General features: G+C 41.7%; 1 protein-coding gene across 2 annotated transcripts in view; it reads right to left on the minus strand.

Moving 5' to 3' along the window:
• The window catches only part of uts2r (urotensin 2 receptor), a 43,769-nt gene extending 25,025 nt beyond the window's left edge, over positions 1-18,744 (minus strand). Inside the window, exons 1-3 of one of the 2 annotated variants that reach the window (XM_031843589.1) lie at positions 18,221-18,744; positions 16,665-17,380; positions 14,960-15,338 (exon numbers count right to left, since the gene is read on the minus strand). In XM_031843589.1, the coding sequence (XP_031699449.1) occupies positions 14,961-15,338; positions 16,665-17,378 (1,092 nt within the window). In that variant the 5' untranslated portion in view covers positions 17,379-17,380; positions 18,221-18,744 and the 3' untranslated portion in view covers position 14,960. Of the gene's footprint in view, positions 1-13,275; positions 15,339-16,664; positions 17,381-18,220 lie in introns of those variants that run through there. The other variant, XM_031843590.1, reaches the window with a different exon arrangement.
• Between the last annotated feature and the right edge of the window lie 2,343 nt (positions 18,745-21,087).

Consider the following 21,087-nt stretch of genomic DNA (forward strand, 5'->3'; position numbering starts at 1 on the left):
CACACACACACACACACACACACACACACACACACACACACACACACTTGCATTTAAAATGAAATTCCTGTGCTTTATGCAGTGTGAAAAACTTCTCCTTCACTGTGTCAACTTCATTAAACAGCGTCGTTTTGTTACAGGCCTGAACTTCCAGGATAGCAATCAGATCATTTTGAGTAAATAAAAAGTGAAATAAGGGAGAAATAAAAATAAATAAAAAGTGGGTTAGGGGGGTTGTAATGATGCCTTTAGAGTCATAAACACACATATTAATCATAGCAAGACACATTTTACACACTGTTCCTTAAGCACTGTTGTTGTAGAAGGATGTCTGGAACTTTCCAGTCCATTGTGCCACTTCCTCTATGAATTAAATCGCTTAGATCACCGGGTCATGGATTTATCGGTGGCTGCCATACATGTATGAAACTGTTCTTATTTCCTTTGTTTTTGGCCAATGTAGAGTCCTTCCATGGGAAATACTCCTTGAGGAGACCTCCGGTTCCCAGGGCTCATCGTAGCCTTATTTCCAACTTTCTTTTTTTTTAGCAGAAGAAGCATCTCGTGTTTTAACCTTTTAACAATTTGCAAAATGAATTACGAGACTATGCGACCATGTACGAGGTGAGATGCATTGCTCAAATAGCGTTGGTCCAAATCATATAACTAGACGGTTTCACCAAATCAAGTTCTTTTGTTAATTTTTTTAAATCTCTATAGTTATTAAAGTAGGGCTGATGGAAATCGTGCTCTATCATCTGTCGTCAGGTGCGGGGGAATTACTCTGACTGAATATAATGTATATATCAAGGGAAGACTCATAATTGCTTTGTTGTATGGAGGGCTGGTGATGGTGATGGAAGCCTGGATTTCACATTGGGAGGCTCCCCACCATCATAAAACGAGGATGACTTACACCGCTATATTTTACAGTCCATTTTCCATTTCCGCTTTCCAACATACTTATTACAATTGTCAATATAACCAGTTTTCTATTTCAGGCTTTTAATTTCACACCCCATTAAAATTGCATTTTCATCACCTGCTCAAATTTGTGCTATGAAACAACATTTTTCTCTTCTTCTTTTCTTTCATGTTATTACCATCCGATTACCTCCAGAAGTGGCTCTCTGAGAAATCATTCCCAGCCATATGCTTTTCCAATGGAGACTTCCATCAGGATACTGTGCTCATGATGGCTCAGGAACATGACCTCAGGTTTGCCCCTAGATCTGAAACCAACCTGAAACGCCTTTCGAGTGTGGAACACCAGAATGTTAGCTGAATTGTCAGTGAATACTAAACGTAGCTATTTAGTCAGAACGGCCCTGTGTTAAAGTTCCAGCATCTGCATGCCTCAAGGTGTCCAGGTTGTTGTAAAAATCATTCTCTCATGATACTAACTAGGGCTGGGTATCATTCGAAAAATGACGATTCCAGTACCAGCACATAACGGCACTTAATTTAATTCCTTTTTTTATTTTTTTACTTCATTCGATCGATCATGTGAATGGAAGCTGTGTGTGTGTGTCCCACTGGCTAGCTAATAGTTGCCACTCTGCACTGCGAGTGGTTACCTCTGATAACAACAACCCCGCCATCGTGGACCAGGATGGCGTCGTGGCGAAAGCATGTTACCCATCCACTGGTTCTCCCTCCGGTTAACTAGCTCTGTAAGCAACGTTGCCGTTATTGGCATTATTCACGGTGTCAGCACCGTTAGCTGCTAGCTGCCGTCTCAGCCATCGTCATGTTGAGAGTTGTTGTTGCACTGAAGGTAAACCCGGCTGTATGGGTTGTAGTTGCTGCGATAGTGTGCCAATCACACCATGCATTAATTAAATCGGAGAACGCTTATGGTGATCGTCTGTGAGCAAAACCATACAAATCGTATTATTTTTATGAATCTGGGCACAAAAAGGCTGGAACGCAGGTATCGTTTTAATACTACTTGGCACTGGCTTATTTTGGTTGATACCTTAAAGGTACCGATACCCAACCCTAATACTAACAAGGTAAACCTGTTAGTACTTGTCCGTGCTTTGGCTCAGCAGCAAGACAACGCAAATGATACGGATTCCCACCGGAAACTGAAAATGATGAGTGTGAACACACCTTTAGAGTGCTTTTAGTAAAAGCAGCAGCATCACCTTAAGCCTCAAAGGACATCTCTTAAATCCAGATTAAACAGTGCAAAGTTTAAATGTTTCCAAGTGATAGATCCATTGATCCTTTTGTCTGCTGACTAAAGGTGATACAGCAAGGGCAGTGCTATATTTGTATTCTGTCTCCAAGGCTCTAACACAGAGGTAGCCAACACGGTGCCCGCGGGCACCCTGTCGCCCGCAGGGACCACGTGAGTCGCCCGCAAGGCATGTTCTAAATATAGCACTAGTCACCATTGGAGCTCCGTCTAAAATTGTAGTTGCTGTTCTTTTTTAATCAAAAACGCTTACATTAGTGTAGATTTTAAAATGACAATATTTCTTGTCATCAGAGAGTTGGGTACCCAGAGGCGCACGGCGGACAGCCAGGACGAGGCCGCAGCACCGTACTAGGTTTTCAGGTTCCGAATGGCGGGCGCTTCCCGTTGGCGCAAGACGCGCGTCGCAAGCGCACCCTGTCATCAGGTCCGTAAATCCTCGGAACAGGCCGCGGGGCAATCCGACCGAAAAGGCCCAGACTAGAGGTTTGAACGCGGGCGCCCGAAGACAGCTCGCGCGCCTCGGAGGGTTGGATCCCCGGCTCGGCTATAGACGAGACTTTTTACTAGTTTCTTCGTGGAGAAAAAGGTACCGTTGGAAAAGCTGGTGTCGGTGACAACAGACGGGGCTCCCGCGATGACGGGCCGGCATGCAGGCTTCATTGCGCAATGCAAAGGTGACCCAGACTTCGCAAAATGTCTACATTACCACTGGATCATTCACCAGCAGGCGCTATGTGCAAAAGTAACCGGTTTTGATCATGTGATGATACAAAAATATCAGAGATGTGATTCCTCTGACTTTCAAATGTTGAAACAGATTAACAGAAATAAAAGTTGCATGTTTAAATATGTATGTGTAGCTATACCGTCGTTGTTGTGGAAATCATTATTAATAATTACTGTGAGGAATAATTAACTGACATGTGCTCAAACAGTCTCTTCACATATATTATTATTATTATTAAGGTGATCTGTGCAACTTTGTTATTCAGGAAGTTTGTATCAAACAAGTAGCCCTTCGTACTACTCGGTACCCTTGAAGTAGCTCTCAGTTTAAAAAAAGTTGGTGACCCCTGCTCCAACACATCACCAAACTGGAGGACCACAGCATTATTCAACTATTGTAGATAACAGCATGATGGGAAGGAGTAAAACGGACAGAGATAGAGCATAGGGGCATAACAAGTACAAAAAATGGATCAAATAGAATCATGAAATCATTTAGGATGACTGCTAAGGTTTTGGTACACCTTTTTAAATCATTTATCTTTGCCTCTGTTAGCTATGGATGTTGGAGTATTGAAGTATTTAAAAAGTTCAAAACAAGGCTCAGCCAACCTCCCCACACAATCAGTTTTGTACAGTCCCTATTTGGATATTTAAGTGCATTGCATCAGTGAATGCAGTCACCAGCAGGCTCTTGTGTGATTACTCTTTGATTTTGACCATTGGCTTCAGCCAAGTCAAACAGGGCCAAAATGAGTGTGTTAATGACACATACCTTTGGTATTTGGGCAGGCAGATCTGCTGGGTTTTTTTCATTCATGCCCAGTAAACTAGATTTCTTCATGCTGAATAAATTATGCGTGTAATTTTCACGTTTTTTTCACTATTCCTATTTTTTTCTTTCACTACAGTTCTGTTCAATTAAGCTGTGGTTTTTTTGTATTTGGTTGAGCTTTTGAAAAGTTGAAAACGTAATGTCGTTCATTGTTGTTCAAAATAAAAGCCAGATGACATTTGCTTTGGCAAAGGCACCAGTAAGCACTTGTGAGCACAAGGCAAATTCAAGTCAATATCTGAGTTACTGGGTTGTCGGGTGAAGTTTTGAAGCGGTGGTGGCATCCAGGTTTAGATGACGTCATACAGTGTTTCCTATAGGATTTGGTGAGACTGTGGTGGGTGGACCGCAGACCCTCTAGGGGTGTGCGGGGGCATGTTCCCAATTCACCTCCGAGAATATTAATTCACTTTTTGTACGATGTTTGTGTGTCCACACACTTTTGGCCATGTAGTGCAAGTGGTTTAGAGAGAGAGAAAGAGAACTTATTTCACAATTATAAGGCTTCCCATTCATCCAGACATCCTATTGATGGCAAAAGCTGCGTTTGACTGCTCAATTTATTGCACCAAATTAGCCTGCACCTGTTTAAAACCTCAGCAAACAGCCCCATGCAGACAAATATTAAAAAAAAACACACACATTTTAGTTTACTGTAATAGCAGGTATCTTTGTTCCCATGGATACCAGTGCAACCCCCTAGTAGTGATTAAGGGCAGGAGCTCAAACACGTAAGCGCGGCTGCGTGATATCCCTATTCAATCTGTCCTTCAGAGAGAATGATTTTCCTTGTTTGGATGGAGGGACGGATACACACAGGAGAGATAGAGACGTGGACTGATAGAAAACCGAGAGAAACGGTAGATCCAAAGAGTGGAGATCGGAAACAGGGGGCACTTTGTTTCAGGAAAGTTTAAATAATGCATCCGGCTCATTTGGAGTCTTCCTGGTTTCATGATCAAATGTGCTCCTTCAGCCAGAAAAAGTCTGCTGAGAGATGAAGGTGTCATGTCCAAATCCTGCCTGGCCCTTGGGGAGGCCATTACAGCAGAATGCACTTGATTCAGATGAATCCTTTCTCCATAATAAATAATGCATCCATTTTGACATGATCGCAAAGACATTTCGACGTCTTGGTCCCGTGCCAACTGTGTGGTATCTCGTGGACGAGCAGCCAAGTCTGGTTCCTACTTCTGTAGTATAAGATGGCACTTTCAAGGACAACACAGGCCTTTTTGCATAGCTGACGTATTGACTTGTCACGTCAGGAAAAGGACAGATGTAAGTAATAACATTACTGCTGGTTGTATTCATGAAAGTAGCCACGAAAAAGACCTTATCTGTATCCAGAACAATCTCTCGTAAACACTTAATGGTTTACACTGTAACAGAAGTTTTAAGGTACTTTAAAAGCCTTAGCTCCCAATTGCCACAATATGTGAAAAACAATCACACTCTTTCTCATAACTGTAGTCAGGACACGATACATGTAGGTTTAGATTTTCTCATGACTTTCACTTTCTGAGGATATCATATCGCCGATGTCCATTGTGCATAAACATCCATTAATCCCGTCAGTGTCATAGTAATCCAGTAAGAGAATGTCCAAGGGGACACAAGTCAGTCAGTAAACGCTTTACTCAACCAGAGACTGAAGACAATCTCCCTGGTTACGTTGCTTTAAAATGGGTGGAACCAGTTATGAATTAAAAAAAAAAAATACCTGCATAGCAGAACAAAACCAAAGTCTTGGAAGGGCGGTGACATGCAAAAGTCACACACTGAAAAAAAAAAACTGTTGTAGCAGAAACGCATGCACATGACCGTTGTTGCTTTTGCTGCTGTTAAAATCAATAAATAAATGAAAGTAATCTCGGAGCTCTCCTCCAGCCAGCTGCTGAATCGATCAATAACAGCGCGTTATCCCCACGTGGCACGCCTTCGCTTCCCCATGCAATTAGATAAACGGTTACGATTGCTTCGTCGGAATCCAGGACATCTAAGGGGGCCTAGGTTTGTTAGTGGCCGTTCTAGCAACAACTTTTCATTTAGAAATCATTCAGTAGGCGGAGATCTCCGGTTATCTGGTATCGCGACTGGAATCGCTAATAGCTTATCCAGCGTGCTCTTAATGGTGGCAAATTGTCAAAAAGTGGAATATATTTTCTAAATATGGACTAAAATTGATTGACGCCCACAGCTTACTCACTGACTCCATTGCAACATTATGCTGAGGAGTGAAATGGTGTGCTGTGTATGTAGCGTGGCAAAAAGCAGATATTGGCTGTGAATTTATTTGGGTTTTTCGCCTGCTTGCCCGCAGGTTCTCATCGAAACCGTAAATATCTGGACACAAACAGCTGAGGAAAATGTCAGTGTTCAAGGGGTATAAGAAGGTTGACAATGTGTACCTCAGTGGTGTTATAAATGTAATGAACACACAAAAAAATCCATGATTTATGATTGTCTTTCTTTTAATTGGCAATAATAATGTCATTTTGCCATGAAGTCATCTGTCATCCACACCTGAGCCCTGTTTTTTCTTTTTTTACCACTGGATATTTGCATTTCTAATAATGTACCATGAAAGTGATGCGAAATGATCTACTAGCAGTCCTATTTTGCACTGTAACAATGGAAAGCTGTATAAATTACAATCAACTACACAAAGACATCCAGCAGCTATTTTATATATTTTCCATGTGGATTTACAGACAACACGAAGGGTTAATTGAGCACTTGAATCGTGCAAACGTAACCATATCTTCTGTTCTTCAACCACAATCTCCTACCATAACCAAGTAGCTGTCATCACCTGATGCTAACTATAAAAAATAAAATGTCTTGAGGGGTTTTGCAGAATCAGCTAATAGGCCTGCAAACTTCCTGTTTGACGCTGTGCTGGGAGATGAGAGTGGATGCTAAATGCATTCTGTCAGGACAATAGCTTCGTAGCTTACTGCCCAATCAATCCTATTCAGTTGTTTTAAAAGGTATATTACTCATGTTACGAGGTCAGCATCCACCCCAGAATGCTGGCCTGAACATGAAGAATTGACAGCTCTGCGGTTCCATTTACTTCAGTTACGAGGTGCAACAGTATTTCACTTTGATTGACGCCACAGCAGCGAGGAACCTTCACAGTACAACACACAAATTCTGTTTATAGGAGAGAGAGAGCCAAGGAAAGCAAAAAAAATATTAAAAAAGTTAAATTTCTGTCACGGTTCTCTGCAGTGGAACACTCTGTAACACCTTCCACTGGGCTGTATCCTCCTCTTCTGCTAAAAAAATAACACACAAACATTTCCATTATGAGAACACTACAGGCGCAAGAAAAGAAACGGGCGGGAGGGGAAGTCGACAACAAACGTCAGATGTAGGATTTAGAGGTGTTCGACATGGTAGACGTGCACTAACACGGATAAGTGCAGGGCTGATTTTTAATAGCCCCCTCTCAGACTGGGATACCAAATTGTGCGCAGATGCCAGACACTTTTGTCCAGGGTCAGAGGATAAGTATTTACAAGCATGTGTGCGGTTGAGAACCCTGAGGACTATAAACACACACAGCTGTCCTGGGTCAGTCACAATGCTCAACACACACACCTACACACACACACACACACACACACACACACATCAATACTTCCACACAATCCTAATCCAGGTCTTTGGATCCATCACTCAGAAGTATCAATCTATGTAAAGCATGCCAGCTTTTCTGTCATTCACTGTCGCTCAATTTCCATCTATTTTCTTGTCTTCGCTCTAACTCTATTTCTTTTTTTGCCTCCTCCACATCGTTCTTTTTCATGACAGGAGAACGTCGGAACAAAAACAAAAAGGGTCCTGTCCTCATTTTCTGTTAAAATGTGTACAATTCTCTGACGCTCTCTATCATCCTCACCCTTATCTCTGTTTTCCTTCATTTTGGCTCAGTGCAAAACCCAGGAGCTCTAACTCACGTAGAGGCAGCCTGTAGTGCCTGAAGTGTCTGAGGGCATTTAGAATGCGAGGTGAGAACCACAGTTTAAGGTTCAAAAGAAATGGTCCGCTATCGCTTCACCCGCCGTGTCCCCAAGCCCTCTTATTTTTCTTTTTTTCTTTCTTAAAGAGCCAGCAGCTACAGCTATCTTGTCCCCCTCTGCATTTCTGTGCCATAGGCTACCACTGCCGTCTCACTGAAGTGAGTTTTTCCATTAAAGTTCAGTATAGTCTGGGCAAGGTGGGTTTAAACAGCAGCCTTATCTTTCTGACTGATAACAGTTTACCAAAGCTGGATTTTCAACTGATTAAAGCAGGGAACTAACCCTGGGCCCGACCCCAAAAGTTATAATAAGCTAATAAATACTTGTGTATTTAATTAAACTGACTAACTACCATTGCCTTACTCCAGCATATGAGCACTTGGTCCTTGGTTTAGGCAAGTAACTAAGCTCCCATGTAGCTGTAATGTGCACACTATAGTTGATGGGAACTGGCAGTGCTTACACAAAGTACAGCGGGTGGGAAGTAGATGGTATCAATAGGGGCCCAAATAAAGATTTTGCCACTAGCCCCCCCCCTCCCCTTTAAAGGTTAATCAGGCCATGCAGCATACTCAAAAGTTACCGGGAAACTGGTTCTGCTGGGTCTGACTGGGCTACAGATTGCAATTGTAAACTGATTGTGTACAATTCAGATCATGCTGGCAGGCAGAGGCCAATCCACTGCATAAATCACATCAGTGGTTATTGCTGTTTTAGAGTTTCATAACTCTGACATCTTGCCCATATCTATTAAATGTGAAAAACGCAGCTCTCTTTTTAAAAAAAGCATTGAACTATTTGCAACTTAAAGCTCTCAGAACACAGAAAAAAAAAATGCGTTCACTTGCTGTCACCCGCTGGAGTTTCTCATCACCACTTCCTGTCTGTTGGCCTTGCTGAACTCTGCGCAAACTGTCAATCATTCCCATTTTCTTTTTGTGACTTTTCTAACTAAAATCTGGGAAAGAAGAAAAAACATGACACGTGTGCTCCTAAGAGTCAAGTGCGGAAATGTATATGCTCTAATCTAATGAGAATAAGAGAGTGTGATCAAGAAAGTATGTGTATATACATGTATGTGCATCAAATCATCAAATTTGCGTGTTTCATCAGCTTAAGATCTTTCCAAATGAGGGTTGGAGCATTAACGTGGTCCCTGCTGAAATAAGGGGCCACTCGATCAATCCCCGTCTCTGTGTAATCTTGTAGAACAGCAGTAGTGGGTGAGTCACGGTGCTTATTGATCACACTGAGGACCTTCCCAGACAATACAGATGATAGTATAGACAAAGCTTTCTATCACCTGTTATGAGAGGACAACAGCAATTCCCAAAAATGAGCCTAGTCAATGCAATCCACTTTCAGATATATACGGCCATCGTGAGTGAGAATGAGTTAGTGTGTGCTTCTGGATGGCCTTTCCAGAGGTGACCTCTGCTCGATCCTGCCAAGAGGCGCCTGAGTCCAACTGCTTTTTTCATTTCGCAGCTGAGATGGCAGCTCAATGGGGGAAAAGGCGGTAGGATGATGAACCAAGTTAATGAGTCCTCTTATCAATATTTCTATAACATGTGACAGAAGAGACTTTAAAGCCAAAGACATGGGATTAAAGAAATTATAATTAAAGATGGCCTGTGAGGGAATGATTGCTGCATAGCCGGCTCTAATAGCAGTCAATTTCGCCTGCTTGATCTCTGCGGAGTTAATGGGGCAAGGTTTGTGCTTTAGCTGCATGTAGGCGCTATGAACTTACACAAAGCTTTGTGATTAGATGGTCTTGATTCATGCCCACTAATTTCCTCTCCCTGTCTGGGAGGAATAGGGTCAATATTTAGATATGTCACTATGACAATTATATTGTGCGATATATTACTGTGTTTTGGGAAAACACTACATACCGAAGGGGTTACTTATAATCTTACAGACACAGATTATGTGACTGTATATCTCTCTCTGTTGTATAATAGACCAGGTTAGGGGTTTTATCCAGACACTTATGAGACTTTTGTTTTATAGATAATTGATACCAGTGCACAAAGTTGCCTTAGATGGGAAAATGCAATAAAAAAGCAACAGAACCAATGTCCTTCTTCTCTCTTATTCTAGTTAATTTCCTGGCACATTTTAATAGCATGGGGCAATATCAGACCTGTGTGTGTGGGGAATATTCGTCCTTTAAATGTATGGAATAATTAAGCTGGTTGAAGGGATTCCATATGCCCTTGCTGATGTGGTGAATATTAAACCACATCTCCATAAAACTGGGCTATACAGTTTGTTTTCCACAGTTACTGCAAAAAAAAAGAAGTTCTGGTTAATACCATTTCCTGCGTCCACTGGCTGCTTCCTGTAGTGTCCTGTGTTGCAGTAAAAACGTGCAACGCTATCGGCATGCATTGAGAGTTCGGGCACTTCCACATAGCCTGCCAGGCAGCTGTCACCATGTGTACTCTTGAGTTTAGCCAGCAACTTTTCATTAAGGGAAACATTTATGGGTCAGAATTTAGCACTGAGACGTATTAGCCGGCCGTGATGCATTTCTCAAGGGCCTCTTTAACGAAAATGGGCAATGAAAGACATATGTGGAAAGTAATAAAAAGAAAGAAGGAAAGGTGCATGCTTTTAAATCATTTGAAGAGAGTGCATTCAACGTTAAATATACAATTGAGCCATTGAGTTTTCCAATAGCTCATTTATTCCAAAACTGACTTTCCAGGTGCAGTGGTAAAGTCTCCCTGAGTCAGCCTTTGTGTGCACCATTTTCAAATAGTCACCAAAAGTCAGCAGAGCATTTGAGGAAGAGAGGGGTAAGCTGCTGTTATCCAGTGATGAAGAAATGAATAATGAATACAATGCCAGTGAGGAAAGAGATGCGATTTTTGCCCAGTTTTAAACATTTGTATTAGTCAGCCAAACATTTATCTATCAGACATATAGAATATTTATTGTTCCTTTGCTGAGACAGAGCAAACGATATGCGTTTCATCTACACAGAATCCAGTCTTATATTTGCTGCTGTCTCCTCAGGTCCTTTAATCGCAATTGTCCCTCACCACAAAAGCAAGACAGAGAATTATAATTGGTGAATTAAAACAGCAATTCGATCCCCCCCCCCCTTGTTGGTTAAAATCGAAGCACATTAGGCCAGAATGTGATTGCTCATTCAGAGTGGTTTGTAAGCTGTACATAACAGGTCTCGTAAGTGTCCCTCTGCAGCCATGCTGCGTATTTAGTTTATATGTGACTAATGCCATTTTAGAAAATCCAGTGTTGACAAATTAGATTAGATTAGGTTAATTAGATATTGCATATTACTCAACAGCAAAGGTAATTCATTATATTACCAGTGACGTTCCAGTACGGTTCCGTTAAAGGTGCTCAAAATGACTTTCTATCACCTTCACACCGCTCTCAAAATGTCGACGGTGAGAGCAGAAAGCCAGAAAACGTGGCTTCAGAAGCAGCTATAGCCTGACCACTAGCTTGACTTTAGCCGAGGACTTCACCCGGCTCGCCACGAGTCCAGTCTTAACAGTGACTACGTTTACATGCACAATATTCCACTATTGTAAAAAATATGACAATATTGGGCATTCTCAATCAGGCCTTATTCTGAATGTTTGCAGTTTTTGATTGAGACATGAAATGCCGATATTATTTAGGTCTCAGTTGGGTTTTTTATGACAGTTTGAGACACGCGGCCTCATGTTTACGGCTGTGAGCCCAAATGAAAAGCCCACGTTTCAGATGAAGTGACACACCTACTTTTAAGCATTATGAAAGACTTTGGATACCAACAGGTTGTTGGATATACAAGCCGAACTTTTAAAGGTGGTATCTCGGCCGACAATTCGGTGTTGTTCCCGGGCGTGGATTAGCGCATTTCTGCCGGAGACAGGTGGCATGTTGCGGTAGTATTCTGACCGTGTAATAGTGCGAAGGAGAGGCGGTGGTGGAGAGGGAAAAAAAAGGTTAAAGTGTTAAAATGTTGATTAGAAACGTATTTGTAATACGTCAAACACAAACGTAATCAGGGAGAAAAGGGAGAAAATACGTTTTTAGTCAAACGTAATTGAGAATGCATTTTTGTTTTTGGGGGGAACGTTATTTTTAGAAGACAGTCAACACATTGCATTCCAAGGCAGAGCAGTAATATATGACTCAGTGCTATTCTGTCTCTGCAGGCAGCCTGGACACACACCACACAGTCATCAAGGGTAAAGCATTAGTTGAGTGCAAAGTGATGAACCGGATTGTAATAATTGGATTTCTCTTTCCTTATCCCTCCTATGGGATGAATTGGAGTGAAAAGTGATGTTTTTGTAGAACATTAAATAGATTCAATGGAGAGTTTATTGGGAGAAATGTTAAACACTCAGACATAATATCCTGCTCTGCCCATCTGGAATGAGTTATAAGTGCCTCCACACAGCTCTCATGGATAGACTGTCTATTAGAAATGAACACAGTCATCGTGACGACACCCATTGGTTTGTGGACTGCCGTTTTGAAGCCTCGAGGTCAGTCGCCGTATTGGATTACGTCCATCGCCATCTTGGCTTTTTGCAACCAGCGAACGTAGGTGACCATATTTGGAATGGGGAGGAGTGGCATAGAGACACCGTATACGGCTCTGGTAGCGGCAGCAACCTATCAATCACAAGATAGCCCCGCCCTATAGCGTTCCCTGCTTTATCATCTATCTATTTTACTCTAAATGGACCATAAATTACTAAATGAACATCATGCTGTATTGAAGAAGACTTGAAACTAGCAATTGAGACCATAAACTCATGTTCACAATGTTTACTGAGGGAATAAATCAAATGAGAAGTACGACCATTTTCTCATAGACTTCTATACAATCAGACTTCTTTTTACAAACAGGTTAAAGTTTAAGGTATCTCGTCATCAGCTACTCTTTGCAGACCAAGCCGTTGCCGCCTGGTGGCAAATTAGTGGCAAATGTGTGCCTCAGTGTGTGTGTGTTTATGCGTCCGACGCCCCCCCTCGCCCTGCTCATCACTCTGTTCCCCTCTGCTGCACTATGATTCAGTCCTCCAGCTTGCTCTGCACGGAACATTAGCGACCAACATCTGAAACCCATTCAATGAGGTTGGAGGACTCGTCCATGAATAAACAAACACTATTTTTGTGTTGCAAGAAGGTGGGCATATGGTAAAAAAAAAAAGAAGCAATATGCATAAACAAATTTGATACAGATTCCACACAAGAGCCATCATTGAATATAATAATAATAATTTAATAAAAATAACAGAGGCAGAATCTGACAAATATAAAAATGAATAGGAATGGAAATCTTGAGAAGAGACCTTGAGGCAGTATAACATAACTATTAAGGATAATATTTCAGTCATAGTTACTTTTTAGCTTTCTTGAGGGAATCGATGATCCATAGATAATACTCGGCATAACTGAGAGGTAAAGTCGAGCTTGATAATTAAATTGTCACATTATTGGAAACGTTGATACTGTGGTTGTAGAATTAAGAATAATATATATTATTACATTTTTCTTTTTTTTTAAGAAGCTAGAAATATTCAGAAATGGCATCACGGCAGAAAAGCATCCAACAAGACAATAGATATACAGTTTGGAAGTTAATTTTATTACTTTTGCGAAACGTTTGTGTAACAAAATAACTTAAGCCTAAAGGTCCCCCATGATTTGACGAAATTGCGAATTATCTGTCGATTTTGTCTTTTGCAATTGAAACCGTGCTTCTTTTCATGGGATTACTAAGTAAACATACAGCTTACATGACTAAATATTATGAAACTATAATTATGGTATTCAATAGTGGTGCAATATTTTTACTTTGTACCTGTAACAGCTACATGTATATAGTTTGCGAGTAGCATTTAGGATGCTATGGTATATCTGAAAATGTTGGATACAGGACTGATGACATTCCCTGTGGATGTTTAAGCAAGCGGTAACTTATTTAACTTAACTAGATTTGCAGGCTGAGTACAGCCCAGAAGTCCCAGAGCTTTTACCTTGACAAACCTATACTGATGCTCTGATGTGCTTAAGTGTTTAACTGGTATGTTCCAACAATACTTTCTGCCAGCAAGTACCGAGCCACCTGCTAGCTTACTGTATTAAAATTGACATGGGGCGATTAACTAGCTTTCATGCAGAGCAAGACCTGCCATTTCCTTGGTCTTTTAGGAACAAAAAAGATTTTTCCAACGTTAGATATGCATAATGTTTTTCTCTTCCGCAAAACCATCTTTTGCCAAATGTATGTATAGCATGCAGAAAAAGCACAACCAGACAAAAGTAAAGATCGCATTTTTGGTGATTTACCACTTACAATTAATCCTAATTAGCTACAGCTGAGTGCATGTCAAATTGAGATTTTCAATAACTGTTCAGCCCTATCATCCACTTACTATTTAATTTAGACTAAAAAGTGAGTAAGTGGACCTTTTAAGTTTTACAGTGTAATAAATGGTCGAATCACAGCAGTATAGTGCCAAGTGGCAACATACTGCTATAATGAAACCAGGAGTAACCAAGAGAGAAGATCTGTATTATATTATATGATATTTTTAGTTCAATAAAGTTGATTGCTTTTTTTCCTACGGAGGAATAGTTTTTCCTTTCCGTATACACATACGTCGGTGGAAATAACTCATGATTCAAATCTCATTCATTTCAAATGAAATGTGAGTTTGATTGTTTTATGCTTTGTGCCCCTCGAGGAAGAGACAGTTCTCCGAAAACCACTGGCAAAAAAAAGTTAATTGATGGAATCACTTTGCTATTTATTGTTCCTGTACATGTTTTTGCCAGCTCCCCCAGTTCCATAAATAAACATCAAGAGGCACCGCTTGTCCAATATGCATATGTTTACACTGCATACCAGGAAGTGGGAATCCTCCACAGACAAGTTTTCAGAGGGGCCAGAAATCAATGCCATCTGTAATCACATAACCCATCAGAAGCCTTTCATCTGAGAAAAACAAAACCTCCAACAAAGCCGCCAAGTCTCAATCTTCCACTGGCCGCAATTGTTAGTAGAAATATGGAAATTACTGCAGTGCTAAGCTGTGTTTTGGGAGAGGATGTAGTTAAAAGATTGTAGTTCTTTTGTTTTTCTCGTTACTGTCAGCCAGAAAAATCTGCTCCTACCTTACAAACTGCTGTTATGCGCTCGCAGGGAGGCGGTGTGTGTGAGCATGAAGCTCTCAGTACACTGCTGACTGCTGGAAGATGGCGACCTGCGTGGCGAACGCTGAAAGCGACTCCTCCGGTTGAAGTAGCTGCCAGCTGTCCAGGACCGCTTGTGCTTCCTCAGGTACTCCTTGTAGTTCTTGGTGAGCAGCGTGTACAGAAAGGGGTTGATGCAGCTGTTAGAATACGTCAGACACGTGGTCAGGTAGTTGATGTTGCGCTTGACTTTGGTTGACAGGGGCAGTGAGGGGTGGAACTGACCCAGAAGCTGCCAGATCCAGAAGGGCAGGAAGCATGCCCAGAAGAGGAGCACAATGGTGAAGATCAGATACAGCACCTTTAGCGACATAGGAGTTGAACCATTAATGAGAATCAGTGATGCACCAGATAGTGATGGATGAATGATTCAATTAATATCACCAAACTAGACATTCAATACAAAAACTCAACAAATTAGCATGTTTATAGGCTGAAATATAGCAAATAGCACACCCTACTATTATAATTGTAACTTACGGTGATCAGAACTATGAAAGCCAAGAATGGATTGTCCAACCCTTTTTGCCCCAGCATGATCACAGCAAGATATCCCCAGTTACTCACAGCACTGGCAGGGATAGAAAGTAGCCTACTAACTATTCTTGTAGCAAGAAGCAGCACTTTTGAAAGTTAGGCAGTCTGCCTTCTATCTTGCTCCAAGGTTCTGGTTAAGTTATTCTTATGAACACCTTTAATGCAAGTCAATGGCAGCATTCGCCACATTGTTAAACACATTGATAAGACTAAATTAACCCGTCTTAAATCTTGCTATGAAGCAAATTAGAACAGGTTTCGTCTCAGCGTGAGCTGAGAGCAAGTGTGAAATGGACAATAGAAAAGCTGCAGCAGCAGGGAGAGGATTGATAATGGCATGCTCTAATCAGTGAGCCGAACAGATGCTACAGTCATATACATCCTTTATAATGACAGTGTTGTTAGTAAACCCTTTCCCAAACAGAAAGTCAGAGCTGTGAGAAAGTGCACTCTCCATAAGGAGTATAACTGAATCAACAGCCTTGGTGAGTGGAATTTATTAGGCCATAGTTTGTACAGCAGCATCTTGCCCAACTTCCTGCCTATTCATCAGGCTCTACCTGATGGACAAAATAACCAAACAGTTATTATAGAACCAAGAACTGGGCCATGGATTGGATTGGAGGGACTGTCTTCTCTCCACAAAGTCCACAGAGGGAGGAGGTTGGAGTAGTGGAATGGGTCAACAAAAGGTCCAACGTTAACACGTAGGTTACTTTTTGTTTTCTGTCGACAGTCAAGGTATTTAAGAAAAAAACATGACCATGATCACTCCCCAATGTTTACCAAGTAGTTATTTTTACCCAAATCTATTTGTTACGCTAACTAAGTAGTTTTAGAGCCTAAACCTAAGCAAATCTTAGAAATGCCAGATCAGAAAACAGTTGATTTTTGCAACAGTTATCTGTAACGGTTCAGGAAGAATGTTGTTTGTGGTCGAATTGCTGGGATTGGAGTCGGGTTCTCATATATGGCTAAACACATGCATGCAAATATTCACTGCGTACATCTTTGAAGATGAGTGGTAAAGCCCAAAAAGTATTAGAAAGAAAGCTTGAGTGAAGTAGAAACACTCATGTGATGTACTGACCTTTTGATTGGGAAGTTTCTTTGTCTGTTTGAACGTCTCCGTCTGTGAAACCCAATAAGTGCGTGCAAGCTGGATGTAGAGATAGCCGATGATCAGTCCAGGGGCGACAATGCTCGTGCAAAACAGGAAGGAGATGTAAACCTTGTAGGAGAGGGGCGACAACGTGGGCTGACACATAACCTTGTTGCCCACTGTCATTAGCTGAATGCTCACGATCATTGGCAGGGTGAGGACGAGAGATGCCGCCCAGACCAGCAGAGCGATGGCCTTTCTGTAACTCTTGGACCGCTTGACTGTGTCGAGTGGCTTGAGCACTGCAAAGTAGCGCTCTGTGCTCATGATTGTCAGCGTGAAGATACTGGCGTGCATGGTCAGGAAGTCCATGCTGATCAGAATCCGACACCCTGCGTCCCCAAAGTACCACCCCTTCAGGAAGTGTGTGCAGACGACAAAGGGTATGGTGAGAAGATACAGCAGATCTGCCAAAGCCAAGTTTATGATGTAGATGTACATGGAGGCTGCAGTCCTCATGGAGTGGCACATGACCACCAGGGTGTAGATGTTCCCCGAGACTCCGACGAGGCACATGATGGAGAGGATGGTGCCGATGGTAAAGGTGGCGGCTGTGTCCTCATGCGTGCTCAGAGGTGAGTCGGTGGCGTTGGCGCCCCTTTCCACGAGGACTCCCACAGGTTCCATGGATACTGTGGTCATATCTGGATGCGTGGGGACAGAAATGTAAGGGGTGAGGGTGGCAACTGTACAGAAAATCTTCACTCCTGTTCCTTGGACTATTATTTAATTTAACGAGGATTCGAACAGACATAAATAAAGTCTAATATAGTCAGAAAACTATGCTGGCCTGTTTAATTTCATTCATAATCTCCTTTAGTAACAGATGAAGTCATTAGGGAAGGCTTTAATGAGCTTGCTTTCAATGCAAAGCTTCTTTTCAGGCTCTATTTCTACTAGTCATTTGCAAAATCTGACTGCTGGCATGTTTGCAGCGGTGGGGATCTACTATGACCAACTCACTCATATTGAGGAAAAGAAAATCCCTCACTTTACTCATAGCATAGAGAGAGCCGCTCTAAAAATAGCTATGAGCTGATCAAATTTTTACAGCAATATAAACTGATGACGATATGCATCCTCACTCTCTGAGAGCAAAATGAAGCAATCTTCTGTGATGCACGCACCCGGGAGTATGTTTAAAAGAGAGAAATAATAAGCCAAATGTATCATAGTTGATGCAACTGTTAAAGGAACACAGAGAAGTTTTTACTCCGTCACAGATATCTCCCTTTGTCCATTTAATCCCCAAATGTCATGATTTAGACAGAGATACTTGAAGAAGTATTCTTCCTTTGCAACATATGCTCCTCCAAAAGCACCAGGGACAGAGATGACAGGGTTGATGTTGCATTTCAGTCCTCAAATAGACCTGTCTGCTCCGCTTAGCAAGACAGCCCTGATGCATGCATGTAAATGTACCTTTAAGGACAATCACATCTGGCCGTGCAAGTGAATTACAATCTTAGAATCTGGAGTCTTACCTGGACTGCCTTCCCAGGACAGAAGGGTTCAACACTCAGCTGCTTCCATCAGCCATGCTTTGTCTTCACTTGGCTCCTCCGAAGTTCTCACTTGCTGCAAAAATTGCACTCTATGAAAAGACCCAACTGATTCTTCAAAGTCGTTGAGAGGTGAAACAAGCTGGTGGAACAAAAGGAAAAGGAAAAATCTATATCCAGCAGTCTAGAGGGGGTAGAACAACCTCAATGAGTCATCCACTACAGTAACAAACATCCCTCCATTGTTGATTAGTCTCTCAACAGCAAATGAACCAATCCAAAGTGTCTTGATTCAAAAGAATGGTACATTGATAGCTTAAAAGTTCTTTTCCATTCCCTCTACTCTTTGTGCACCTTGGGAGCATCCAAACACCGTCAGCTGTTACATCGGCAGCGGATAAAGATAATACAGACACAATTAAAAAAACAAAACAAGAGAACATCAATGAAATGATGAGAAGTGAGGATCACATTAAGCTACAGCTGGTTACGGAGAATCCACCCCTTGGACTGAGCGAGAGAGTGAGAGTGCCAGAGGTAGAGAGGGAGCAAGAGCGAGGAGAGAGAGAGAGAGAGAGACAGAGACAGAGAGGCAAGAGCACGCTGCTAGTGAGGCACTCTCACTCAGAAGCCCAAAGTGGGAGGGAGAAGACGGAGAGAACGGACAAGTGAGAGGTATGCAGGAAATGTGTTCTTCTCTCTCTCTCTCTCTCTCTCTCTCTCTCTAACCTCTGTGCCATCTATTTCCATGCAACGAGGACGTGTGCCACAAACTGATATGATGCAACACTTTGACTTGAGACACATTACGCACCGACAGAACCACCCTGCTGACACAAACACGCACACAATATAAATCAAAAGGTAAAAAGACAGCCCAACACTACCCATATGTTCTGGCTTGGTGTATCTGGTATCCATTTTTTTTAAATGGATAGAGCCAAGGTCAATGTCACCTACCACTGCAGCAATTCACCTAAGCATGGTCATTTAACATCATCTGCTGCAGGGTTGGCTCGGCCGAACAATGTGCTTGGCCTTCTATTGCTACGCATACAGGCTACGGGGGGACAATGCATTTATAAAGGCGTATGGCTTGTGCTCTTCCTCACTCACACTGGAATTTCATGTGAAAAATAATCATACATACCATGTGCAAAAAAAGCCTCTTTGAAATTCTTCTGATGGCATATGTTTTCTGTTTTTTATTGAGTTCAGAGTGAGCGTGAAGTGAATTTTGTAGGGAACGTGATTGCATATCAAGGTGATGTCAAGATGTAAGTGGATGTGTAACGGATGCAATTTCATGCTGGGTTCACATCAAAATGACTTTTTGTTAATTTTTGTTATTTGCATTCCGTGCAATAACCTTTGGACGATGCAGAAGAGCGGTATCATAATCATTTCATCCCGCTCATGTGTGCGGGGAGCCAACAGGAAGTCAGCTGGCTCGTGCAGTGGAAGACCCGGCTGGTGTGCTCCTAATCGGCTCAGCTCAGCTTTAGAGGTACTCAAGAGTGAATGCTCAATGTGGCCCAAAAGAATTGAAGTGTGAGGAAGTCTGCGGAAGCAGCCCATTGAGCAACTTTTAAACTAAGGAAGGGGGCTCCATATTTGAATGTGGTATCTAGTTCTCCACAATAGACTGCTGCAGAAATGAGTCTTTAACCTGGAACTGGGTGAGCATTGTTTTGCATTTTCGGATCCCTCGTCTTGAAGTCAATGGGTTTTTTTAAAAGGTTTCACGTTAGATGGCTGAAATTTGGTCTGTGGCTAACACAAGCTTTAGAGATTTTAACGTTTTGTTCTATTACTGTTCTATGAACGGATATCTTTAGGATTATATGACGATGCATATTACAAGGCTTAGCGACTCCACTTCCATAAACGTGAAGACAAAAGAATATAGAGGGTAGTCTGGAGGCCAATAAAAGAACAAGCTAGATTTCCTGCTAACCTTTAAATCAAAGGCAAAGATGTACTCAAACACAGCACAGACACACAACCAGCTGTTTGTTTTGATACTTCCACTGGGCACTAAATTCTGACATTTTCATATCTTATCTTTTGTTCCATGGGCTTCAATGATAGCCTTTTGAAAGGTATTATTCGGTACTCTGGTGTGAATATAACAAATGAATAACAAACCATCCTGAACTGTTTGTAAGTTTGATGTCTGCAATTCTTTAAAAAACAGTCAACAGTCAACACCAAAAAACCCAAAGCAAACCTCCTAATTTTTTGTTAGCATGTGTAGCTAATATGGCCAATTGCCATGGGCAGCTTGCAGTTAGTCAGTTCAATCTTTGCTTTTTTTTTGTTGTCTTGCTAACGTTGCCATTTTACGTGACAGCCAAGTTTATGGCCAAAATTGTTGTCAAAAAAATTGTGGCAGATAAATCACAGTATTTGAGTAACACTTATTTGCTTTAAAAATAACGGATTTATTTCTTTCGGTTTTTTGTCACCACTTGAAATCAGAATTCCATATTTAACCACAGAGCCTCTCTTTGTTGCGAGTCAATACGCTTAGCCACTCAACCATGTGGTGAGCAGCCCCCATGTGGTAGTCATGAAACTACAGCCTATTGGTAATAGGATTGAAATGATAAATGGTTGACTGGAGACACTTGCGATGCACATGAGAGAAACAAATCTCTCCGACAGCTTGCATTTGCTTTTACGGCCATATTGAATGTCAAAGAACTCGTATCAGAGTCAAGAAGGTGCAACGATATAAACATGCCAGTCGCAAAGAAGGAGAATGTCTGTGTGTCTGAGGGTTTTCATGGTATGTCGTCAAAATTTATAAGGGCATGTCTTTGGGATCTTATCACAGCAGGGGTCAC

Source organism: Anarrhichthys ocellatus, unplaced genomic scaffold, assembly GCF_004355925.1.
Source record: "Anarrhichthys ocellatus isolate YVR2014 unplaced genomic scaffold, GSC_Weel_1.0 scaffold4, whole genome shotgun sequence".
Taxonomy (NCBI): domain Eukaryota; kingdom Metazoa; phylum Chordata; class Actinopteri; order Perciformes; family Anarhichadidae; genus Anarrhichthys; species Anarrhichthys ocellatus.